The following is a 27,961-nucleotide window of genomic DNA, read 5'->3' on the forward strand; positions in this document are numbered from 1 at the left end:
ACCATGAAAAAGGAGAAGACCTTTTGTCAGTGCAACAATATTAATAAAAACAAATCACCCTATTAATGGATGAAATAAATGCCAGTGGAATAGTCATAGGCATCCAGCTCAGTCCTTATAGAATAGTCGATCATCCATTCTAGGGTGATAGGGTGATTTGTTTTTATTATTATTGTTGCACTGACAAAAGGTCTTCTCCTTTTTCATGGTGGTTGGAGAGCGCTATTATCTGTTCACACTATCTTCTTCCAAATGTACTAATCTAAATGTGTTTTTGGGTGCACATTTATGTGTGAATTGTTTAGCTGCACTTCAACCTAGTGCGCACAATTTTTCAAAGTATTGTTCTTTTGTTATTCTGTGGTAAAGTGTCACTGGCTTCAAGCTTCCAGCATGTCACTTACATCGCTTTCAGCTTTCAGCAGTGATTGGTGTTACCATCTGCCTACAGCGGTGCTTCATATCATCTCCAGCGGTATTCATATATCGTCCTGCATATCATTCCACACAACATCGGACCACAGTATCCATCAATGCTCACCATCGAACTGTTGCTCCAGTGGTGAGTTCAGCACATCTTTCCTCACACCAGTTCCGTCCGGTAGTCTCTGGCAATCCTACCTACATCTCTTCAACCTCAGTGTATCAGTGCCTATCCCAGTCTCCTGTCTACCACCTACTGTGCAGTACTTGCTCGTTCCTCAATACAGCGGTTAGCTGTGGCCACAGACTTTCCAACTCCGGATTTTGGAAAGGACTTTGTTATCTTGTTCTGCATAGCCACAGTCTCAAATACCAGTTGCATTCCCAGGAACTGTACTGCATTTTCATTCTGCACTCACTGTTGAGGATATCTTATTGCCAAGATGTATACTGTGTGTTCAATAAACTGACTGTTTAATTTTACTCCGTTGTTGTGGTCACGCCTTCAGGTTCATGGTGTTCTAACATCCTGTATGTCTAGCAAACTAATCTCATCTCAACGGTTCACCTACATGCCAGCCCCTGCATCTGAGGCTTCCCTCAGTCATCCTCAGCCCTCAGTTGTGACAGTAAGCACTGACCATATGGATACAGCCAGAGACCAGGGCCAACCTATCAGCCTGATAAAACAACTTGCAGCCCGTTTAGAACATCAGGAGGCAAGTGATTTGCTGTCTCCAGGACCTCTCCTCCCGGCTGGATGGGATTCAAACAACCCTCTGTGGTCCAGGGGCGTCCAGTGTGCCGACTACAGTACCTTTGGTGGTAACCCCACCCACAAGTCCCGTTTCTGCTCCTCGTCTTCATCTGCTGACACAAGCCAAGTTTGATGGTTCCCCTGAAGCCTGTCAAGGTTTTCTAAACCAGTGTGAAATTCACTTTGAGTTGCAGCATGACAACTTTCCAACCGACCTCACCAAGGTTACCTACATCATCTCCCTCCTCAGTGGTCCTGCTCTGGATTGGGACTCACCTCTATGGGAGAAGTCTGATGTCCTGATTTCTTCCTATACAATTTTCGTGGCAACCTTCAGGCGCATGTTCTACGAGCCAGGACATGTGACATCTGCCTCCACTGATCTATTCCAGCTACATCAGGGAACATGGACAGTCAGTCAATATTTAGTACAATTCCAGATCATTTCATGTGAACTCTCATGGAATGATGACGCTCTCTACACAGCTTTCTGGCAAGGGTTTTCTGAGCGAATTAAAGATGAGCTTGCTACTAGAGACTTACCTCCTGAAATTGATGAGCTCATATCCCTATGCATCAAAGTTCATCTCAGATTCTGTGAAAGGGCAATTGAACGATGATGGTCCACACTTCTTAAAACCTCCAGTGTTATACCTCCTCGTCAGTTATCTCCACCCAAAGATGAGCCCATGCAGTACAACCACTCTCGTCTGTCTCCTGCAGAGCATAGAAGACGCTTATCAGAACACCTGTGTCTATATTGTACTGCTCCATCTCATGTCATCAACGCTTGTCCGAAGCGTCAGGGAAACTCCAAATCCTAGCCAATCAAGGAGAGGGTCAGCTAGGAGTAATTAATTCCTCTCAATCTTTATGTAACTGTAACCTTCCAGTTTCTCTTCAGGCATCTCAGCGCTCCAGGAATCTCATCGCTCTGTTGGATTCTGGAGCAGCCGGAAACTTTGTGACTGCGGAATTTGTTGAGCAGTGGTCCCTACCCACCGAGAGACTCTCATCCTCCATATGCCTGACTGTGGTGGATTGCAGCAGGATTTCCGACTCAGTCATTAATCTCAAGAACCTGCCTATCCGTCTGAAGTTAGGAGCTCTTCACTCTGAGTTGATATCTATTCTGATCATTCCAAAAGCCATGCATCCTGTGGTTCTAGGCCTTCTATGGCTTCGTCTCCATAATCCACAAATTGATTGAAAGATTACACATATCTTTACATGGAGTCCTTCCTGTTCAGAGACTTGTCTTATAAAAAGGTACTTCCAGCTTGCACCTCTTCTTCCAAGTCTACAGATGTTTCACCGAACCAAGATTTCACTGATGTTTTTAGTAAATTCTCTGCAGATATTCTTCCTCCTCACAGGGAGTGGGATTGTCCCATTGATCTCATTCCAGGGAAGTCTCCACCTCGAGGATGCACCTATCCGTTGTCGCTTCCATAGACACACTCCATGGAAGAGTATATAAAAGGAAACCTTGCCAAAGGTTTCATTCTACCTTCCTCCTCACCGGTTGGCACAGGCTTTTTCTTTGTGAAAAAGAAAGATGGTGGTCTGCGACCCTGTATTGACTACTGTGGGCTCAACGACATCACAGTGAAAAATCAGTATCCTTTGCCTCTTATCTCCGAGCTTTTTTATCGTGTCAGTGGAGCCACCATCTTTTCCAAGTTGGACCTGAGGGGTGCATACAATCTCATACGTATCCGTAAGGGTGACGAGTAAAAGATCGCGTTTAACACCCGTGATGGACATTACGAGTACCTCATCATGCCTTTTGGACTAAGTAATGCTCCAGCAGTATTCCAACATTTTGTGAACAACATTTTTTGTGATGTCCTCTACCGACATGTTGTGGTCTACCTCAATGATATTTTTATCTTTGCTAATGACAAAAAGGAGCATCATCATTGGGTCAAGGAAGTTCTGTCCCATCTCCGTGCCAACCATCTCTATTGTAAATTGGAAAAATGTGTGTTCAAGGTCAAGTCAATTCCATTTCTGGGGTACACCGTGTCCGGTTCCAGATTAGAGATGGATCCTGAGAAACTTCAGGCTATCCATGATTGGCCAATACCCACAACTCTCAAGGGTGTTCAAAGATTTCTGGGGTTTACCAATTATTACAGGAGGTTCATTCGGGGCTTCTCTACTATTGTAGCACCTCTCACTGCTCTTACAAGAATAGGTGCTAATCCCTCCAAGTGGTCGGAAGAAGCTACTCAAGCTTTTTATCTACTAAAACAGAAGTTTGTCTCCACTCCAGTTCTGAAAAAGATTAATACCAGCTCACCCTTCACCTTAGAGGTGGATGCCTCTTCAGTCAGAGTCGGCGCTGTGCTCTCTCAAACAGACGAGGATGGCCACTTACATCCCTATGGCTTCTTCTCACAGAAGTTCTCGTCTGCTGAGCGTAATTATGCCATTGGTGATCAAGAACTTTTAGCTATTAAACTCGCTCATGAAGAATGGAGATATCTACTGGAGGGAGCTACTCATACCATCACTATCCACACAGACCACAAGAACCTTCTGTACTTAAATGCCACCCAATGCCTCTACTCTCGTCAAGCCAGATGGGCACTCTTCTTTTCCAGGTTTGACTTTAAACTTTCATTTTGTCCAGGGTCACAGAATCGTAAGGCTGATGCTCTTTCCCGCTCCTGGGAGCAAGAAAATTAGTCTGAGTCTACTGGTAAATATCCCATTCTCGATCCAGTGGTATTCTCCGCTGTGAGAGTGGACTCTATGCATCCGCCACGGAAAAGCTATGTGAAACCGTCCCTTAGAAGGAAGCTCTTGCAGTGGGTGCATTCCTTTCGCTTCTCCAGACATGTGGGTATTTAGAAAACCTTTAAATTGATTTCCAGATCATACTGGTGGCCGACCCTGAAGAAAGACACTGCAGAGTTTATTGCATCCTGCCCTAAATGTGCCCAGCACAAGGTACCTCGCCAGTTGCCCGCTGGACATCTGGTACCCTTGTCGTTTCCTCATCGCCCATGGACCCATTTATCTATGGACTTTATTTCAGATCTTCCTGAATGTAACAAATATAATACATCTGGGTTGCAGTTGACCGGTTCACCAAGATGGATCACTTCGTTTCTCTCACCGGTCTTCCATCAGCTTCCAAGCTGGCTCAAGTTTTTATTCAAGAAATCTTCAGACTACATGGTCTTCCAGAAGAGATTATCTCTGATAGAGGTGTCCAGATCGTAGCCAAATTCTGGCGAAGTCTGTGTTCACCACTCCAAGTCAAGCTAAAGTTTTCCACCGCTTATCACCCCCAAACAAATGGGCAAACCGAAAGGGTGAATCAGGACTTGGAGTCCTTCCTCCGAATTTAAATATCATCTTCTCAAGACAACTGGATTCATCTTCTTCCATGGGCCGAATTATGTCATAATAACCAGTACCACTCTTCATCCTCTTCTACGCCATTCTTTGCCAGTTACGGTCTCCATCCAAAGGTTCCAGAGTTTCAACCGCTTCCAGCAACAGCAGTACCTGCAGCTGATGTCGCCTTTCGTCAGTTTTCTAAAAACTGGAAGAATATCCAGACAGCTCTCTTGAAAGCTTCCTCAAGGTACAAAAAGTTTGCAGACAAGAAGGGTAGAGCAATTCCAGCCCTCAAACCAGGTGACCGTATTTGGCTGTCTACTAAAAATCTGAGTTTAAGAGTTCCAAGTATGAAGTTTGCTCCTCGGTACATCGGCCACATTATACAAAATATCCATTTGTTTAAAGTACGGTGTCTCCTACCATGCACAGCCTCCGCCGCCATTACTGCCGGTTCTCACATGTAAGTACAAAGACTTTCCCTCCAGTTTCAAACATGGGTGCAGCCATGTTTGTTTTTCATCACATGTTGTTTTCAGCCTATCCGCTGCAGTTTGGACTCTGCCTTAATTATCCAGCCAATCCTTGCTCATCAGCTAGTACAAATATCCTGCTCCAGGGCTGAATAATCGTCAGTGCTTTGGTTGTCAATCCTGCATACATGTCTCTCCTGATTGGTGAATTCTCAGCTTGACTTTCCAGATATTTCAGCTCCTGTGATTCAGCTTCTACAAAATACCGGCAGCAATCACCATCCTGCGGTGCAGCCTGAATCCTGCAGTGTTCCAGCTCTGCTTCCTGGCTTTCTACTGCTGCGGTCCTGACATTGGCTTCCAGCATTGGTTCTATTCTGCCTCCAGCTTCCAGTGGTGTCCTGGTATCGTTATTGCTTCCATTATCTACAGCATCGTTCACTAGCTTCTGTGGTAAAGTGTCACTGGCTTCAAGCTTCCAGCATGTCACTTACATCGCTTTCAGCCTCCAGCAGGGATTGGTGTTACCATCTGCCTACAGCGGTGCTTCATATCATCTCCAGCGGTATTCATATATCATCCTGCATATCATTCCACACAACATCGGACCACAGTATCCATCGATGCTCACCATCGAACTGTTGCTCCAGTGGTGAGTTCAGCACATCTTTCCTCACACCAGTTTCATCCAGTAGTCTCTGGCAATCCTACCTACATCTTTTCAACCTCAGTGTATCAGTGCCTATCCCAGTCTCCTGTCTGCCACCTACTGTGCAGTACTTGCTCATTCCTCATTACAGCAGTTAGCTGTGGCCACGGACTTTCCAACTCCGGATTTTGGAAAGGACTTTGTTTTCTTGTTCTGCATAGCCACAGTCTCAAATACCAGTTACATTCCCAGGAACTGTACGGCATTTTCATTCTGCACTCACTGTTGAGGATTTCTCATTGCCAAGATTTATACTGTGTGTTCAATAAACTGACTGTTATATTTTACTCCATTGTTGTGGTCACGCCTTCGGGTTTATGGTGTTCTAACATCCTGTATGTCTAGGAACCTAATCTTATCTCAATGGTTCACCTACATGCCAGCCCCTACATCTGAGGCTTCCCTCAGTCAGCCTCAGCCCTCAGTTGTGACACTTGGCTGTGGACTAGTGGAGCCTGATGCTGGTTTTTAAAAGTCGAGGTGCTAATACATCTTTTTTTCCAAATATTTTGAAACCAAGGGCCAAATTTACTAAAGTTGGATTTTGGTGATTTAAGTGATTTAGCATTCTGTTTCAATTTGATTTCCATTCAATGTGGGTTGTAGTTGATTTACTAAAGACCAAATAAAATGTCAATAATAAAGACAGATTCAACTCATATCCCAATAGAAATCACATTTCTTAAAAATATCAATGTTTTCCCATAGACCAACATAAAATCCCCTAATTTAAGAAAGTTCAATTTGATATTGAACTCTAAATCGAACTCCAAATCAAACCCCAAATCCCAAACTGTTTAGACTGATCTTAGATGATCAATTTTGATTTCTAAGCTCTTTCTAATAATAGGAAATTGTTAGTGATGACTTTTTGAGTACCCAAAAACATATGGGGCAGTGTAGAAGTATCAAAAATGGGTGACCATGGTTATGATATGTTCTGCTCCCACCTACACAATACAATTCATCACCTGACTGAGATAACCCTGCAGGAACAATCAGAGCACCAGCAGCAGCTTAATGAGCTGAATAGAGCACATATTTATACTTATAAACATCAAACGTAATCTATTACTATGCAATAGATAGCACCAGAGCACAATATTGGGCAATTTGGCTGATAAATATAATGACATTTATAAACATGAGTGAAGTAACCGGCTCTCCTGATTCAGCCCATGATGTATACATCCTCAGCAATTCATACCTGTCTGCAATAATTGTTGTGGGACAGATGCCAGAGGGATGGTTGTTGTGTAAGATACCAGTATGTGGTAATAAAGCAACTAATAAAGATGCACAATAATATAGAGACCCAATCCATGTCAAAATTCCTCTTTGTTTTTTTCCATGTGGACTACAATTGGGACCTGTAACCTGTGCCGAGCACAGCGGTAGCATAGCGAAGCACCTTGCCCGAAGTGAAGTGAGTCATGCGAAGGGACACGGGGCACTAATTGAGGTTCCTCATCACTTTACGAAGAAAACAACACAAAAAAAATAAAAACTTGTCAACATTTTTTCTTGCCGACCTTGTTCATGTCGACATAATGGTCATGTCGACCTATTTCAAGTGTCGACCTAGCCACTGTAGACCAATAGGTGTCAACCTATTGGGTGTCAACCTAGACACTGTCCACCCTGAGTCCCATACCCCTATAATGACCCTGGTGTAGCTATGTTAATAAGTTTAACTAAAAACTGTAATTCACAATATTTCTCAAATATGTTCTTTTTTAAATGCTAAATCCTGGGATATTTCTTTTGGTTAGGAAATTTATCTAATCCATTTTTAAACATATTGACTGATTCCACTAATACTACATTTTCTGGCAGAGAATTCCAAATCCTTACTGCACTTACTGTGAAGAGTCCTGTCCTGCATTGGGTATAAAATGTTTTTCTCCTCTAACATCAGAGGGTGACCGCGTGTTCAGTGTACAGATTTTTTTTTAAATCGCCTGATAGCTCTTTGTATTGTCCCGCTATAAATTTGTAAGTATCAATAATTTCTCCTCTTAGATGCCTCTTTTTGAGTGTAAACATATCTAACCTAGCAAGCATTTACTCATATTCCAGTTCCTCTAACCCCTTAATCAATTTGGTGGCTCGCCTCAGAACCTTTTCAAGTTCCATGATATCTTTTTTATAGTATAACCCCAGAAATGTACACATTAGGGATCATTCAGACCTGATCACACACTTGGATTTTTGCTGCGCTGCGATCAGTTCAGAACTGCACATGCGTATGCACCGCAATGCATAGGTGCATTATACGAGTACAAAGCGGATAGTTGCTGGGTGATGGATTATACGAAGAATTCATTTGCACGGCCGATTGCAAGGAGATTGACAGGAAGAAGGTGTTTGTGAGTGTCAACTGACCATTTTCTGGGAATATTTGAAAAAACACAGGTGTGTCCTAGCGTTGGCAGGGTGGGTGTCTGACATCAGTTCCAGTACTGCTTCTCTCTGATCTACATTATCACTCACTTTTTCATATACTGTACACTAATTAAGTTAGTCTGACAATACCTATTCCTCACAAAACCGTGATGGTTCCTATTAATAACTTTGGAGGTCTCCAAGAACTCCTGTATGCTATCCCTTATTATAATGTACCTGCCAATATTTTCCCCATTATATTTGTCAAACTTACAAGTCTAGTATTTCCGGGATGAGTTTTAGTTCCCTTTTTAAATATTGGGACTTCCTCTGCTATACACCAGCCCTTTGGTTCCAAGACTGATGGAATTGTATCATAGAAAATCAAATATAAAGGCTTTGCTAATTCTGAGTGAAGCTCCATAAGAATCTTTGGATAAAGACCATCAGGACCCGGAGATTTTTTTATCTTAATTTTACTTAGTCTCTCCTGGACTACTTACTCATTTAACAATGCACTTAGCAATGGGACCTTATCATGGCTTTTGTTGTACATTACTCCAACAAACTGAACCTCTCTAGTAAATACCTATGAAAAAAAGTTAAATAATTCATCGTTTTCTTTGTCCTCATTAATCAAGACAACCAACTCACCCTGTTATGGTCCTATGTTCCCCTTTTTTAACCTTTCACTGTTTATATACAGTACTTTAATTGTTTTATATTTTAGCAGCTCTGATTCCTTTTTTCATTTAATGTTACATTATTTGTATTATTGGAACGATTCTGCCTCCCCGTTGGATTTAAACAATTTGAATGCATGCCTCTTTTAATTTATTTGTACCTTATCCTTTTCTAAAGCCACATTGGTTTGAATTTACTACTCCTACGTTTGCTGCACATGGGAATGAACTTATGAATGTTCTTATTCAGTAAAGTTTTGAAAGCCTCCCACATTTCAGCTGGATCCTTAAAATGAAACAAAGGGCCTAATTCAGTGTTGATTGCTGCAGCAAATTTATTAGCAGCTGAGCAAAACCATGTGCACTGCAGCGGGGGAAGGTATAACATATGTTGAGAGAGTTAGATTTAGGTGGGGGGTGTTAAAACTGAAATCTAAATTGCAGACAGTATTTACCCTGCACAGAAACAAAATAACCCATCCAAACCTAACTATCTCTGCAAATGTTATATCTGCCACACCCGCAGTGCACATGGGGGGGTAATTCCAAGTTGATCGCAGCAGGAAATTTTTTAGCAGTTGGTCAAAACCATGTGCACTGCAGGGGGGGCAGATATAACATGTGCAGAGAGAGTTAGATTTGGGTTGGTTATTTTGTTTCTGTGCAGGGTAAATACTAGATGCTTTATTTTTACACTGCAAATTAGATTGCAGATTGAACACACCACACCCAAATCTAACTCTCTCTGCACATGTTAAATCTGCCTCCCCTGCAGTGCACATGGTTTTGCCCAATTGCTAACAGAATTCCTGCTGCGATCAACTTGGAATTACCCCCATGGTTTTGCCCACCTGCTAACAGCTTTGATGCTGCGATCAACTCTGAATAACCCCCATAGTTTTCCAATTAATGTCCTTTAGTGTATGTTTCAGCATTATGAATTTTGCTTTTCTAAAGTTTAAGATCTTAGTTGTGCCCTTATAGAGCTGTTTTTGAAACTATTATCGAATGTAACCATACTATATTATGATCGCTTTTTCCCAAGGTCTCCCCTACTTTAGTACTTGATATTATCGCCACATTATTAGTTAGTACCAGATCCAGTATAGTCCTTAGTCTAGTTGGTTCTTAGATTACTTGAGACAAATAATGATCTTTTAGCATCGTTAAGAACTTGTTTTCCCTGGCTGTATCATCTGATTTGGTTTTCCAATTTATATCCAGATAGTAAAAATCCCTAATGATTAGGACCTTCCCCAGTCTTGCAGCATTTTTTATTTGCTGCAAGAGTTGTAATTCCCCATTCACACTAATATCCGGTAGTTTGTATCATGTCCCTGTTAGTAACTTTTTTGTACAGATGGAGCCGCGCTCATCCGATGTGGCTCCATCGTATTCCAGCATTCTCAGTATGATCCGTCCACCTAGTCACACTGGGAGCACACAGAGAATGTGTGCCAGACAATATGTCTATTCATGGTCAACAAATAGATGTTTACCTTTGATCAAGTGGCCTAGACATCTAAATTACGCAAGGAAAAGGGCTATTTATCTTACATTAGAATACAATACAACAAGATTTCACAATATTATACGAGTGACCAGGGACTCCAATGACATGTGTATAGAGATCGGATTCTTTCACCACCTCCTAGACTCTAGGTTAAATAGAGTGTCATGTTATACTGATAGCAGCCTCCATTGAGACCTGAGATTGGCAATAGGGTTCCTTTTACTGACAAGACCTAGGCGCTGTGCAGTGACAGGAGGCTCCCTGGGACTACACCTTATGCTAGGACTCTGACCATCCTGTATAACTGCCTTAAGGAACGTGGATAAGTATATTTGAATTCTTGTCAATGGTATTGTAAATAAATGATTGTTAAACAGTATTCGTGTTCCTGACTCTCACTATACTTCCGATATAATAGTCCCACTGGGAGCAAAATTTGCGCATAATGTGCAAAACAGAAAAACTACTGACTATGTTTCAAATGTAAACAATAAAAAAGAAAAAATCAATGATTTTATTACATGTGGGAGCAAAAATGTGTATTTATTAGAATGCAGTTGCGCTCTATAATATGTTGGACATATAGTACAAGTAGATCATTAAAGGAGCGGCTGAATGAATATAATCATAACATTAGGAAGGGATATGATAGGCATAGCGTTTCTGCACATTTCCAAGACAAACATAATTGTGACATTAAGGAATTGAGAAATATATGCGGTATTAAGATAGCTAAACCACATTGGAGAACACGAGATGCAGAAACTGCACTGGCCAAACTTGAAATGAAAATGATATATACTATGAGGACTTTGTACCCACAGGGGTTAAATGCAGATTTTGAGACCAAATGGTTTATATAAATACACTATGCTTAGGTACAAAGAGTTTGAAATGATATGATAAATACCTAATCATGTGCTTTTCTGTGCTGTATACGTAGGCCTCTGGATGCACTGGGGATTATCCGAAAGGGGAAGGAATTGGATCTGTGAACTTATACATTGTATTTAGATCCATTTGAAGGACTGTAGTCTTTTTTGGTAGAAAGATTTTTATACTTGATTGCACCTCACAGTGGAGGTTTTTTAAGTTGTTGGATACAGATTTACTGTGGATGTAGGCTTGCTCAAATACTTCAGTCTCATTATGTAATCCCAGATAGTCATGATGCTGAAGAAGTACCTGTCTGTATTAATCAGCATTCATGACACCATACATTCTGTCTCCATTTGCTGAAATGCAGCCCATATTCTGCAAGGGGCCTCCACCATGCTTCACTGTTGCCTGCAGACACTCATTATTGTACTGATTTCCATCCCTTTGGTGAACAATCTGCCTTCTGTTACTGCCAAATATTTCAACATTTGAATCATCAGTCTAGAGCGCCTGCTGACATTTTTCTGTACCCCAGTTCCTATGTTTTCATAAATTGTGGAGCTGATTGCATAGTTTCCACATCAATGGTATAACTTTTTGGCCCCAATTCTTCCATGAAGACCACTTCTGGCCAGACTTCTCTGAAATGGAAATGGTGTGTGTACCTGTCCTCTACTGACTACATAAGTTTGGATCATTTCACTCACAGTCTCAAGAAGATCTCCTGCAGTACAGGACTCTGCGCTACATATGTGACCACTTTCACCTTATATATTTTGCTACATTTGGAACGTCATGTATAGCATGGCTAAGCTTTTTTCTATGAGTAGCGAGTGGATGGATTTTAGAATTTTTGTTTGCCATAATAATATGTATAAAGTAGTACTGTATGTTAAAGAAGCCAATAAAGAAAAATCACAAAACATAGCTAAATATCTGAGTCCATGGCATGCTAATCTGTGCCATATGTGACAGGATATTGGAAAGGTGTACGTGGACACATCTGTATATTCCTCCACTGATCAAGCAAGGTCAGGATTGCAGATGCTATAGAATTCAAAGAGGTCTGGGCCAAAAACAGTAATTTTCAAGTAAGCAGCAGCAGGTTGACACAATCCAAGGAGAAGGTAATATTACAAGAACTTCAGTAAATACATATACTTCCTTCATTGTGTATTTACCATGTGTAGGATTTTGACTGCAGCCAAATAATAGTTGAAGAGCAGGAGTTGTTCCAAAAGCTCAAGTATACTAAAAGCATCTGGCTGGAGCACTGATCTCAAATTCACAAAATACTGTACTATGTTAGAATACTGCTAATTACCCCAGTGATTACACTTTTACTGCTATTATACTAAGCTACTACTTCTAACAGTATACTTTATTTCCATAGATCAATTATGGAGCCACTGATCCTGTCCTAAATGACAGACAATTATATCCAACTTTTTCCCGGATTGTCCCAGATGATCAGGACCGTTATGCAGCTATTGTTAAGTGTCTGCTACATTTTGGTTGGAACTGGGTTGGAGTCATTACACCAAATGATGGTAGTGGGGACATGGAATTACTGGAACTGAGTAAACTGATGAGCCAGCATGGGATCTGCATTGAGTTTATCATTAAACTTTCCTTTGATTTAGACGTTAATAGAAAGAAACTTCAGGAGATGAAACAATTTACAGCTAGAATTCTAGTAATGTGTGGTGTTGGTTCCATGCATTTTTTTAATATTTTTTTTGAGAATGAAGGTATTAATGAAAATTTCACATTAATCCTCAGTGACACATGGACTTATGTAAAATATTTTGATAATATCTTCTTCCCATCCATAAATTGTAGCTTAATTTTTATATTGCCTCCTAAAAAATTCCCCAACATTAATAATTTTATTAACAATGCAATCCCATTTGAAAGAACGAATGACCCAATACTGGAAGATATTTGGCTCCTGTTTTATAAATGTCTTTCACAAAACATTTTCAAAAATAATTTATATCAGTTTATGTATCAGTTTTCTGGACATAATTGCAGTGGCAAAAATCATCTTCCAGGGACAATTTATGGTGTTGCAGAATTGAAGCCCCACTATACATACATGTCAGTATATGCTCTGGCTCATGCTCTGAACAGAATGAATCTGCATAAAAATAAAGATAAATCTTTTGAATTAAAGCAAACAGTAAGTTGTGTGTATGTAAGAGAGTGACAAGAGAATTGTCGGAATTGAGCTCTTGATTTTTATTTGGCAACACTATTGCCATGATGTTAGGCTCAAATCGATTGGATGGTGGCATAATTATAGATCATTAATCCAGTCAGTGGTTCTGCAGAATCATAAGTCTGTATTGGTCCTGTTTATCTTCAGGGTATAGAGTATAAACAGGATGTGCTTATAATGCTGGTGGTCAGGATCCCGGTGTTCAGGAGACTGACTCTGGAATCCAAACCTCTGACATTTTACCAGCAGTCAGAATCCCTACACCTCCTCTAATTCACACTCAGTTGTTGGTTCCATGCCACCTACAGAGTGGGAATAGAATATGTTGTGAGTAAATCTCACCACCGGGCCCAAAGTGCAGCAAGAACAGCAAACACAGGATGTCTCACTGCTTATATACCAACAGGTGGGTTGTAGCTGTCAGTATATCATACCGCACCCAGTATATACATGTCACTGATCCCTGCATGTTGTCCTTTCTGCTGTGCTGCACATGTCATAGTCCCCCAGGTAAGCAGCTAATGTGACAAAGAAGAGGGGAGTATATTATATCAGGAGGCATAGACAAAGTAATTAGGTAATGTGGTTGGAAGTCAAGGAGTGATCTACATATGGTCATGGGTGGTGGGAAGAGCAGATGGGAAACAATCTATGTCTGAGGCAGGCATCTCAGGAAGATAAGTCATCAGTCTAAAGCCAGGACTGGAGAGGACAGATAAGTCACAGAGATCATTAGCAGTAATTGGCAGATACGCAGTAGCATGTTCAGACACAACTAAAGGGCAGTGACCCTCATTCAGATCTGATCACAGCAGCAAATGCAGTGCACATGGGGGTAATTCAGACCTGATTGCTAGCAGGTGATTTTTGCACTGCTGCGATCAGATAGTCACCACCTACAGGGGGAGTGTATTTTCGCTGTGCAAGTGTGCAAACGCACGTGTAGTAGAGATGTACAAACAGATCTTATACAGTCTCTGCACAGCCCAGGACTTACTCAGCCAATGCAATCACTTAAGCCTGTCCAGGACTGGAATTGATGTCAGACACCCTCCCTGCAAACCATTGGACATGCCTGCAACCACTCCCTGAAAACGGTCATTTGCCACCCACAAATGCCTTCTTATGGTCAATATCCTTGCGTTCATGCGTGCAAATGGATTGTTCACACAAACCCATTGCTGAGCGGCGATCTGATTTTTACCCGTGCAACACACCTGTGCATTGCGTTGCATAGGCATGCGCAGTTCAGACATGAACGCAGGCTGTACAAAAACGCAACCTAGCGTTCAGGTCTGAATTACCCCCATGGTTTTGCACATTAGATAACAAATTTGCTGCTGCAATTAGATCTGAATTACCCCCAGTATACCTAGAACTGGATATGTAGGTGTATTTCCGTATGTACTGTAGAAGATTTGTTGTATCTAGAAAGTACTGTAGGTGAAGAACAAGGCTTGTTCCAAAACTCAAAAATACTAGTAGCAACTGGCTGGAGCACTGGAATTAAGTTCCCAATGTGCTGCTGTGCGTTACAATCCCAGTAAACTCCCCAGATATTTTATTTGTATGTATGTAATAAATTGAGAGATAATTGTTTGACATTGACTTTTGCAGTCACATGGTATCATGTCAATCTCTCAAGTCCTACATCAGTCACATTTGCTCTGTCAAATAGTTTTTCTTAGTTCTGTGGAAAACATAAAGACAAACAGCAATAAAGTTGTCTGACAAAGCAACAACCTCTACAAAGAAATACATGTAATGTTCCCTTTATTACCTAGCAATATGCATATGGAGAAGATCTAGCATCTACAGTAGATTGTGGGGTTTTTTTTAGAGATGAGCGCCTGAAATTTTTCAGGTTTTGTGTTTTGGTTTTGGGTTCGGTTCCGCGGCCGTGTTTTGGGTTCGAACGCGTTTTGGCAAAACCTCACCGAATTTTTTTTGTCGGATTCGGGTGTGTTTTGGATTCGGGTGTTTTTTTCCAAAAACACTAAAAAACAGCTTAAATCATAGAATTTGGGGGTCATTTTGATCCCAAAGTATTATTAACCTCAAAAACCATAATTTACACTCATTTTCAGTCTATTCTGAATACCTCACACCTCACAATATTATTTTTAGTCCTAAAATTTGCACCGAGGTCGCTGTGTGAGTAAGATAAGCGACCCAAGTGGCCGACACAAACACCGGGCCCATCTAGGAGTGGCACTGCAGTGTCACGCAGGATGTCCCTTCCAAAAAACCCTCCCCAAACAGCACATGACGCAAAGAAAAAAAGAGGCGCAATGAGGTAGCTGTGTGAGTAAGATTAGCGACCCTAGTGGCCGACACAAACACCGGGCCCATCTAGGAGTGGCACTGCAGTGTCACGCAGGATGGCCCTTCCAAAAAACCCTCCCCAAACAGCACATGACGCAAAGAAAAAAAGAGGCGCAATGAGGTAGCTGTGTGAGTAAGATTAGCGACCCTAGTGGCCGACACAAACACCGGGCCCATCTAGGAGTGGCACTGCAGTGTCACGCAGGATGGCCCTTCCAAAAAACCCTCTCCAAACAGCACATGACGCAAAGAAAAAAGAGGCGCAATGAGGTAGCTGACTGTGTAAGTAAGATTAGCTACCCTAGTGGCCGACACAAACACCGGGCCCATCTAGGAGTGGCACTGCAGTGTCACGCAGGATGTCCCTTCCAAAAAACCCTCCCCAAACAGCACATGACGCAAAGAAAAAAAGAGGCGCAATGAGGTAGCTGTGTGAGTAAGATTAGCGACCCTAGTGGCCGACACAAACACCGGGCCCATCTAGGAGTGGCACTGCAGTGTCACGCAGGATGTCCCTTCCAAAAAACCCTCCCCAAACAGCACATGACGCAAAGAAAAAAAGAGGCGCAATGAGGTAGCTGACTGTGTGAGTAAGATTAGCGACCCTAGTGGCCGACACAAACACCGGGCCCATCTAGGAGTGGCACTGCAGTGTCACGCAGGATGTCCCTTCCAAAAAACCCTCCCCAAACAGCACATGACGCAAAGAAAAAAAGAGGCGCAATGAGGTAGCTGACTGTGTGAGTAAGATTAGCGACCCTAGTGGCCGACACAAACACCGGGCCCATCTAGGAGTGGCACTGCAGTGTCACGCAGGATGTCCCTTCCAAAAAACCCTCCCCAATCAGCACATGATGCAAAGAAAAAGAAAAGAAAAAAGAGGTGCAAGATGGAATTGTCCTTGGGCCCTCCCACCCACCCTTATGTTGTATAAACAAAACAGGACATGCACACTTTAACCAACCCATCATTTCAGTGACAGGGTCTGCCACACGACTGTGACTGATATGACGGGTTGGTTTGGACCCCCCCAAAAAAAGAAGCAATTAATCTCTCCTTGCACAAACTGGCTCTACAGAGGCAAGATGTCCACCTCATCTTCACCCTCCGATATATCACCGTGTACATCCCCCTCCTCACAGATTATCAATTCGTCCCCACTGGAATCCACCATCTCAGCTCCCTGTGTACTTTGTGGAGGCAATTGCTGCTGGTCAATGTCTCCGCGGAGGAATTGATTATAATTCATTTTAATGAACATCATCTTCTCCACATTTTCTGGATGTAACCTCGTACGCCGATTGCTGACAAGGTGAGCGGCGGCACTAAACACTCTTTCGGAGTACACACTTGTGGGAGGGCAACTTAGGTAGAATAAAGCCAGTTTGTGCAAGGGCCTCCAAATTGCCTCTTTTTCCTGCCAGTATAAGTACGGACTGTGTGACGTGCCTACTTGGATGCGGTCACTCATATAATCCTCCACCATTCTATCAATGTTGAGAGAATCATATGCAGTGACAGTAGACGACATGTCCGTAATCGTTGTCAGGTCCTTCAGTCCGGACCAGATGTCAGCATCAGCAGTCGCTCCAGACTGCCCTGCATCACCGCCAGCGGGTGGGCTCGGAATTCTGAGCCTTTTCCTCGCACCCCCAGTTGCGGGAGAATGTGAAGGAGGAGATGTTGACAGGTCGCGTTCCGCTTGACTTGACAATTTTGTCACCAGCAGGTCTTTCAACCCCAGCAGACCTGTGTCTGCCGGAAAGAGAGATCCAAGGTAGGCTTTAAATCTAGGATCGAGCACGGTGGCCAAAATGTAGTGCTCTGATTTCAACAGATTGACCACCCGTGAATCCTTGTTAAGCGAATTAAGGGCTGCATCCACAAGTCCCACATGCCTAGCGGAATCGCTCCCTTTTAGCTCCTTCTTCAATGCCTCCAGCTTCTTCTGCAAAAGCCTGATGAGGGGAATGACCTGACTCAGGCTGGCAGTGTCTGAACTGACTTCACGTGTGGCAAGTTCAAAGGGCATCAGAACCTTGCACAACGTTGAAATCATTCTCCACTGCACTTGAGACAGGTGCATTCCACCTACTATATCGTGCTCAATTGTATAGGCTTGAATGGCCTTTTGCTGCTCCTCCAACCTCTGAAGCATATAGAGGGTTGAATTCCACCTCGTTACCACTTCTTGCTTCAGATGATGGCAGGGCAGGTTCAGTAGTATTTGGTGGTGCTCCAGTCTTCTGTACGTGGTGCCTGTACGCCGAAAGTGTCCCGCAATTTTTCTGGCCACCGACAGCATCTCTTGCACGCCCCTGTCGTTTTTAAAAAAATTCTGCACCACCAAATTCAAGGTATGTGCAAAACATGGGACGTGCTGGAATTTGCCCATATTTAATGCACACACAATATTGCTGGCGTTGTCCGATGCCACAAATCCACAGGAGAGTCCAATTGGGGTAAGCCATTCCGCGATGATCTTCCTCAGTTGCCGTAAGAGGTTTTCAGCTGTGTGCGTATTCTGGAAAGCGGTGATACAAAGCGTAGCCTGCCTAGGAAAGAGTTGGCGTTTGCGAGATGCTGCTACTGGTGCCGCCGCTGCTGTTCTTGCGGCGGGAGTCCATACATCTACCCAGTGGGCTGTCGCAGTCATATAGTCCTGACCCTGCCCTGCTCCACTTGTCCACATGTCCGTGGTTAAGTGGACATTGGGTACAACTGCATTTTTTAGGACACTGGTGAGTCTTTTTCTGACGTCCGTGTACATTCTCGGTATCGCCTGCCTAGAGAAGTGGAACCTAGATGGTATTTGGTAACGGGGGCACACTGCCTCAATAAATTGTCTAGTTCCCTGTGAACTAACGGCGGATACCGGACGCACGTCTAACACCAACATAGTTGTCAAGGACTCAGTTATCCGCTTTGCAGTAGGATGACTGCTGTGATATTTCATCTTCCTCGCAAAGGACTGTTGAACAGTCAATTGCTTACTGGAAGTAGTACAAGTGGGCTTACGACTTCCCCTCTGGGATGACCATCGACTCCCAGCGGCAACAACAGCAGCGCCAGCAGCAGTAGGCGTTACACGCAAGGATGCATCGGAGGAATCCCAGGCAGGAGAGGACTCGTCAGAATTGCCAGTGACATGGCCTGCAGGACTATTGGCATTCCTGGGGAAGGAGGAAATTGACACTGAGGGAGTTGGTGGGGTGGTTTGCGTGAGCTTGGTTACAAGAGGAAGGGATTTACTGGTCAGTGGACTGCTTCCGCTGTCACCCAAAGTTTTTGAACTTGTCACTGACTTATTATGAATGCGCTGCAGGTGACGTATAAGGGAGGATGTTCCGAGGTGGTTAACGTCCTTACCCCTACTTATTACAGCTTGACAAAGGGAACACACGGCTTGACACCTGTTGTCCGCATTTCTGGTGAAATACCTCCACACCGAAGAGCTGATTTTTTTGGTATTTTCACCTGGCATGTCAACGGCCATATTCCTCCCACGGACAACAGGTGTCTCCCCGGGTGCCTGACTTAAACAAACCACCTCACCATCAGAATCCTCCTGGTCAATTTCCTCCCCAGCGCCAGCAACACCCATATCCTCCTCATCCTGGTGTACTTCAACACTGACATCTTCAATCTGACTATCAGGAACTGGACTGCGGGTGCTCCTTCCAGCACTTGCAGGGGGCGTGCAAATGGTGGAAGGCGCATGCTCTTCACGTCCAGTGTTGGGAAGGTCAGGCATCGCAACCGACACAATTGGACTCTCCTTGTGGATTTGGGATTTCAAAGAACGCACAGTTCTTTGCGGTGCTTTTGCCAGCTTGAGTCTTTTCAGTTTTCTAGCGAGAGGCTGAGTGCTTCCATCCTCATGTGAAGCTGAACCACTAGCCATGAACATAGGCCAGGGCCTCAGCCGTTCCTTGCCACTCCGTGTGGTAAATGGCATATTGGCAAGTTTACGCTTCTCCTCCGACAATTTTATTTTAGGTTTTGGAGTCCTTTTTTTACTGATATTTGGTGTTTTGGTTTTGACATGCTCTGTACTATGCCATTGGGCATCGGCCTTGGCAGACGACGTTGCTGGCATTTCATCGTCTCGGCCATGACTAGTGGCAGCAGCTTCAGCACGAGGTGGAAGTGGATCTTGATCTTTCCCTAATTTTGGAACCTCAACATTTTTGTTCTCCATATTTTAATAGGCACAACTAAAAGGCACCTCAGGTAAACAATGGAGATGGATGGATTGGATACTAGTATACAATTATGGACGGGCTGCCGAGTGCCGACACAGAGGTAGCCACAGCCGTGAACTACCGCACTGTACTGTGTCTGCTGCTAATATATAGACTGGTTGATAAAGAGATAGTATACTCGTAACTAGTATGTATGTATAAAGAAAGAAAAAAAAACCACGGTTAGGTGGTATATACAATTATGGACGGGCTGCCGAGTGCCGACACAGAGGTAGCCACAGTCGTGAACTACCGCACTGTACTGTGTCTGCTGCTAATATATAGACTGGTTGATAAAGAGATAGTATACTCGTAACTAGTATGTATGTATAAAGAAAGAAAAAAAAAAACCACGGTTAGGTGGTATATACAATTATGGACGGGCTGCCGAGTGCCGACACAGAGGTAGCCACAGCCGTGAACTACCGCACTGTACTGTGTCTGCTGCTAATATATAGACTGGTTGATAAAGAGATAGTATACTCGTAACTAGTATGTATGTATAAAGAAAGAAAAAAAAACCACGGTTAGGTGGTATATACAATTATGGACGGGCTGCCGAGTGCCGACACAGAGGTAGCCACAGCCGTGAACTACCGCACTGTACTGTGTCTGCTGCTAATATAGACTGGTTGATAAAGAGATAGTATACTACTAATATTATATACTGGTGGTCAGGTCACTGGTCACTAGTCACACTGGCAGTGGCACTCCTGCAGCAAAAGTGTGCACTGTTTAATTTTAATATAATATTATGTACTCCTGGCTCCTGCTATAACCTATAACTGGCACTGCAGTAGTGCTCCCCAGTCTCCCCCACAATTATAAGCTGTGTGAGCTGAGCAGTCAGACAGATATATAATATATATAGATGATGCAGCACACTGGCCTGAGCCTGAGCAGTGCACACAGATATGGTATGTGACTGACTGAGTCACTGTGTGTATCGCTTTTTTCAGGCAGAGAATGGATATATTAAATAAACTGCACTGTGTGTCTGGTGGTCACTCACTATATAATATATTATGTACTCCTGGCTCCTGCTATAACCTATAACTGGCACTGCAGTAGTGCTCCCCAGTCTCCCCCACAATTATAAGCTGTGTGAGCTGAGCAGTCAGACAGATATATATAATATTATATATAGATAATAGATGATGCAGCACACTGGCCTGAGCCTGAGCAGTGCACACAGATATGGTATGTGACTGAGTCACTGTGTGCTGTGTATCGCTTTTTTCAGGCAGAGAACGGATTATAAAGTAAACTGCACTGTCCTCACTAGTAAACTCTCTCCACTCAGTCTCTACACTTCTACAGTAACAGTACTCCTCCTAGTCAGCTCCAGTAAATCTCTCTCAGTCTCTTATAATCTAAATGGAGAGGACGCCAGCCACGTCCTCTCCCTATCAATCTCAATGCACGTGTGAAAATGGCGGCGACGCGCGGCTCCTTATATAGAATCCGAGTCTCGCGATAGAATCCGAGCCTCGCGAGAATCCGACAGCGTCATGATGACGTTCGGGCGCGCTCGGGTTAACCGAGCAAGGCGGGAAGATCCGAGTCGCTCGGACCCGTGAAAAAAAACATGAAGTTCTGGCGGGTTCGGATTCAGAGAAACCGAACCCGCTCATCTCTAGTTTTTTTGGCATGGAACTAGCGGATTGTTTCCACTAAAGCAGCAGACTAACGAGGTGATTGCTAGCTGCCGTCATTAGCAGCGCAACGATCAGACTAAAAATCGTCACTTCTGCACATGCGTATGCGGTGCAGTGCACACGCGCGATGTACTTTCACAAAAGCCAATGCAGTTTCACACAAGGTCGAGCGACGCTTTTCAGTCGCACTGCTGATCGCTGAGTGATTGACAGTAATGGGGCGTTTCTGTGAGGTAACTGACAGTTTTCAGGGAGTGTGCTGAAAAACGCAGGCGTGTCAGATACAAACGCAGGCGTGCCTGGGGAAACGGGAGAGGGGCTGGCCGATTGCAGGGCATGTTCGTGACGTCAAAACAGGAACTAAATAGTCTGAAGTGATCGCAAGCTAGGAGTAGGTCTGAAGCTACTAAAAACCTGCTCGAATTTTTTTTTCCTTTCGTTCGCACTTCTGCTAAGCTAAGATACACTCCCAGAGGGCGGCGGCTTAGCGTCTGCACGGCTGCTAAAAGCAGCTAGCGAGCGAACAACTCGGAATGAGGGCCTAAGTTACTTATTTCAGCAGACTGAACAGAGTTAAAAAAATCATCATTACAATATGTTCTACTGTATCTGTGCAGTCATTCATAGAAGATGACAGAATACAAAATGGGCAAACTGCTGACTACCACACCATCCCTGGTCAGGGGAAAAATGGGCTATTCAGAGATATCAGGACTGCCAGGATCAACATTTGGCACATTCTAAACTAAGGCGGACATGTACTTAGCAGTGATAAAGTGGATAAGTGAGCCATTGGAGAAGATGCCCATGCAACCAATCAGCATTGACGTAACATTTATAATTTGCATACTATAAAAGCATACAGAGCAGCTTATTGGTTGCCATGGGCAACTACTCCACTCGCTCAATTCTCTACTTGTATCACTTCTTTGTACATGCCCCCCTTAATAACATAGTGGTGTATTTACTAAGCAGTGGAGAGAGATAAAGAGGACAGAGATAAAGTACCAGAGACTCAGCTCCTATCTGTCATGTTACATGCTGTGTGTGATAAATGACAGCAGTTGTTTGGTTGGTACTTTATGTCCATCCACTTTATCTCCTTCCTATTAGAGATGTGCAGCGGGCATTTTTCGGGTTTTGTGTTTTGGTTTTGGATTCGGTTCTGTGGTCGTGTTTTGGATTCGGACGCATTTTGTCAAAACCTTCCTTTCAAATTAATGTAGGTTTCGGGTGTATTTTTTTTTTTAAAACCCTCAAAAACAGCTTAAATCATAGAATTTTGGGGTAATTTTGATTCTATAATATTATTAACCTCAATAACCCTAATTTCCACTAATTTCCAGTCTATTCTGAACACCTCACACCTCACAATATTATTTTTAGTCCTAAAATTTGCACGGAGGTCGCTGGATGACTAAGCTAAGCGACCCAAGTGGCCGACACAAACACCTGGCCCATCTAGGAGTGGCACTGCAGTGTCAGACAGGATGGCACTTCAAAAATAATTCCCAAACAGCACATGATGCCCTCCTAACTTTATGTTGTATAAACAGGACATGCACACTTTAACAAACCCATCATTTCAGCGACAGGGCCTGCCACATGACTGTGGCTGAAATGATTGGTTGGTTTGGGCCCCCACCAAAAAAGAAGCAATCAATCTCTCCTTGCACAATTTGGCTCTACGGAGGCAAGATGTCCACCTCCTCCTCATCGTCAGATTCCTCACCCCTTTACATAGAATTTGTCGGCAGATAAGAACCACTTGGCCCATCTAGTCTGCCCCTTTCACTGTGTACATCCCCCTCCTCATAGATTATTAATTTGTCCCCACTGGAATCCACCATCACAGGTTCCTGTGTACTTTCTGGAGGCAATTGCTGGTAAATGTCTCCACGGAGAAATTTATTATAATTCATTTTGATGAACATCATCTTCTCCACATTTTCTGGAAGTAACCTCGTACACCGATCGCTGACAAGGTTACCGGCTGCACTAAACACTGGAGCAACTTAGGTAAAATAAAGCCAGTTTGAGCAAGGGCCTCCAAATTGCCTCTTTTTCCTGCCAGTATACATACGGACTGTCTGACATGCCAACTTGGATGCTGTCACTCATATAATCCTCCACCATTCTTTAAATGGTGACAGAATCATATGCAGTGACAGTAGACATGTCAGTAATCGTTGGCAGGTCCTTCAGCCTGTCCAGATGTCAGCACTTGCTCCAGACTGCCCTGCATCACCACCAGCGGGTGGTTTTGGAATTGTTATCCTTCTCCTGTCAGCTCCAGTGGTGGTAGAAAATGAAGGAGGTGCTGTTGGCGGGTCACGTTCCGCTTGAGTTGACAAGTGTCTCACCAGCAGGTCTTTGAACATCTGCAGACTTGTGTCTGACGGAAAGAGAGATACAACGTAGGCTTTAAACCTAGGATCGAGCACGGTGGCCAAAATGTAGTGATCTGATTTCAATAGATTGACCACCCAAGCAAATGAAGGGCTCCATCCACAAGTCCCACATGCCTATCGGAATCGCTTTGTTTTACCTCCTCCTTCATTCTCTCCAGCTGCTTCTGCAAAAGCCTGATGAGGGGAATTACCTGACTTAGGCTGGCAGTGTCTGAACTGACTTCATGTGTGGCAAGTTCAAAGGGTTGGAGAACCTCGCACAACATATAAATCATTCTACACTGCACTTGAGTAAGGTGCATTCCCCCTCCTTTGCCTATATCATAGGCATATGTATAGGCTTGAATGGTCTTTTGCTGCTCCTCCATCCTCTGAAGCATATAGAGGGTTGAATTCTACCTCGTTACCACCTATTGCTTCAGCTGATGGCAGGGCATGTTCAAGAGTGTTTGCTGGTGCTCCAGTCTTCAGCATGAGGTGCCAGAATGCCAAAAGTGGCCCGCAATTCTTTAGGACATCGACACCATCTCCTGCACGCCACTGTGTTTTTTTTTAATTATTCACTACCAAATTCATTGTATGTGCAAAACATGGGACGTGTTGGAATTTGGCCACATGTAATGCACGCTCAATATTGGTGGCGTTGTCCAATGTCACAAATCCCCAGGAGAGTCTAATTGGGGTAAGCCAATCTGCGATGATGTTCCTCAGTTTCCGTAAGAGGTTGTCAGCTGAGTGCATCTAATGGAAAGCGGTGATAGAAAGAGTAGCCTGCCTAGGAATGAGTTGGCATTTGCGAGATGCTGCTACTGTTTCTGCTGCTGCTGTTGTTGCTGCGGGAGGCAATACATCTACCCAGTGGGCTGTCACAGTAATATAGTCCTTAGTCTGCCCTGCTCCACTTGTCCACATGTCCGTGGTACAACTGCATTTTTTAGGACACTGGTGACTCTTTTTCTGACGTCTGTGTACAATCTTGGTATCGCCTGCCTAGAGAAGTGGATCCTAGATGGTATTTGGTACCGGGGACACACTGCATAAAGCAATTCTCTAAGTCCCTGTGAACTAATGGAGGATACCGGACGCACGTCTAACACTAACATAGTTGTCAAGGCCTGAGTTATCTGCTTTGTAACAGGATGACTGCTGTGATATTTCATCTTCCTCGCAAAGGACTGTTGGACAGTCAATTGCTTAAAGGAAGTAGTACAAGTGGTCTTCCGACTTCCCCTCTGGGATGATGATCGACTCCCAGCAGCAACAACAGCAGCACCAGCAGCAGCAGGTGTTCCACTCAATGATATATCGGAGGAATCCCAGTTAGGAGAGGACTCGTCAGACTTGCCAGTGACATGGCCTACAGGACTATTGGCGTTCCTGTCTAAGGAGGAAATTGACATTGGTGGGGTGGTTTGCAGGAGCTTGGGTACAAGAGGAAGAATGGATTTAGTTGTCAGTGGACTGCTTCCGCTGTCACCCAACATTTTTGAACTTGTCAATGACTTCTGATGAATGCGCTCCAGGTGACGTATAAGGGAGGATTTTCCTAGGTGGTTAACGTCCTTACCCCTACTTATTACAGCTTGACAAAGGCAACACACGGCTTGACACCTGTTGTCCGCATTTCTTTTAAAATAATTCCACACCAAAGAGGTGATTTTTTTTGTATTTTGACCAATCATGTCAATGACCTTATTCATCCCACGGACAACAGGTGTCTCCCCGGGTGCCTGACTTAAACAAACCACCTCACCATCAGAATCCTCCTTGTCAATTTCCTCCTCAGCGCCAGCAACACCCATATAGAAACATAGAAACATAGAATTTGACGGCAGATAAGAACCACTTGGCCCATCTAGTCGGCCCTTTTTTATTTTACATCCTCATCCTGGTGTACTTCAACAGTGACATCTTCAATTTGACTATTAGGAACTGGACTGTGGGTGCTCCTTCCAGCACTTGCAGGAGGCGTGCAAATGGTGGAAGGAGCCACCTCTTCCCGTCCAGTGTTGGGAAGGTTAGGCATCACACCCCCCAAAACATTTGGACTCTCCTTGGGGATTTGTGATTTAAAACGCAGTTCTTTGCTATGCTTTTGCCAGCTTAACTCTTTTAATTTTTCTAGCGGGAGGATGAGTGCTTCCATCCTCATGTGAAGCTGAACCACTAGCCATGAACATAGGCCAGGCCCTCAGCAATTCCTTGCCACTCCGTGTCGTACATGGCATATTGGCAAGTTTACGCTTCTCCTCAGACGTTTTTAATTTAGATATTTGGGTCATCATTTTACTGAACTTTTTCTTTTTGGATTTTACATGCTCTCTGCTATGACATTGGGCATCGGCCTTGGCAGACAATGTTGATGGCATTTCATCGTCTCTGCCATGACTAGTGGCAGCAGCTTCAGCACTTGGTGGAAATGAATCTTGATTTTTCACTATTTTACTCTTCAAATTTTTTTTTCCATTTTTTAATGTTTGGAATTATATGCTAGTAATATATCTGGAATTAGACGGCAGTATTGTCTGGAATTAGATACCACTAGATAGATATCAGATGCCACTGTGACTGGAATGACGATGACCTATGCACAGTGATAGGACACTACCACAGCACCCTACAGCAGCAATATGCAGCACAAGACACTGGACTATTAGTAATGTACTGTAGTATACTGGTCACCACAATGCAGCACAAGACAATGAGCAGTGATACTGAGCACTGATGAGAATACTAGAACTGACACTGAGCAGCAAGATGTAGCCCTGGACTATTAGTAATGTACTGTAGTATACTGCCACCACACAATGCAGCACAAGACAATGAGCAGTTATACTGAGCACTGATAAAGATGATACTGAAAACTGACACTGAGCAGCAAGATGCAGCCCTGGACTATTGTACTGTAGTATACTGAGCACCACAATGCAGCACAAGACAATGAGCAGTGATACTGAGCACTGATAAAGATGATACTGAAAACTGACACTGAGCAGTAAGATGCAGCCCTGGACTGTTAGTAATGTACTGAATTATACTGAGCACCACACAATGTAGCACAAGACAATAAGCAGTGATACTGAGCACTGATGAGAATACTAGAACAGACACTGAGCAGTAAGATGTAGCCCTGGACTATTAGTAATGTACTGTAATATACTGAGCACCACACAATGCAGCACAAGACAATGAGCAGTGATACTGAGCACTGATGAGGATACTAGAACTGACACTGAGCAGCAAGATGCAGCCCTGGACTATTAATAATGTACTGTAGTATACTGAGCACCACACAATGCAGCACAAGACAATGAGCAGTGAAACTGAGCACTGATGAGGATACTAGAACTGACACTGAGCAGTAAGATGCAGCTCTGGACTATTGGTAATGTACTGTAGTATACTGAGCACCACACAATGTAGCACAAGACAATGAGCAGTGATACTGAGCACTTATGAGGATACTAGAACTGACACTGAGCAGAAAGATGCAGCCCTGGACTATTAGTAATGTACTGAATTATACTGAGCACCACACAATGCAGCACAAGACAATGAGCAGTGATACTGAGCACTGATGAGGATACTAGAACTGACACTGAGCAGCAAGATGTATCACTGGACTATTAGCAATGTACTGTAATATACTGAGCACCTCACAATGCAGCACAAGACAATGAGCAGTGATACTGAGCACTGATGAGGATACTAGAACTGACACTGAGCAGCAAGATGCAGCACTGGACTATCAGTAATGTACTGTAGTATACTGAGCACCACACAATGTAGCACAAGACAATGAGCAGTGATACTGAGCACTGATGAGGATACTAGAACTGACACTGAGCAGTAAGATGCAGCACTGGACTATTAGTAATGTACTGAATTATACTGAGCACCACACAATGTAGCACAAGACAATGTGG

General features: G+C 43.6%; 1 protein-coding gene across 1 annotated transcript in view; it reads left to right on the forward strand.

Annotated features, from left to right (window-relative positions):
• The window catches only part of LOC134982033 (vomeronasal type-2 receptor 26-like), a 151,195-nt gene that overhangs the window by 58,608 nt on the left and 64,626 nt on the right, over positions 1-27,961 (forward strand). The window contains exon 7 of the mRNA XM_063948679.1: positions 12,570-12,872. Within this exon, the coding sequence (XP_063804749.1) occupies positions 12,570-12,872 (303 nt within the window). The remainder of the gene's footprint in view (positions 1-12,569; positions 12,873-27,961) is intronic.

Source organism: Pseudophryne corroboree, assembly GCF_028390025.1.
Source record: "Pseudophryne corroboree isolate aPseCor3 chromosome 1 unlocalized genomic scaffold, aPseCor3.hap2 SUPER_1_unloc_6, whole genome shotgun sequence".
Lineage (NCBI taxonomy): Eukaryota > Metazoa > Chordata > Amphibia > Anura > Myobatrachidae > Pseudophryne > Pseudophryne corroboree.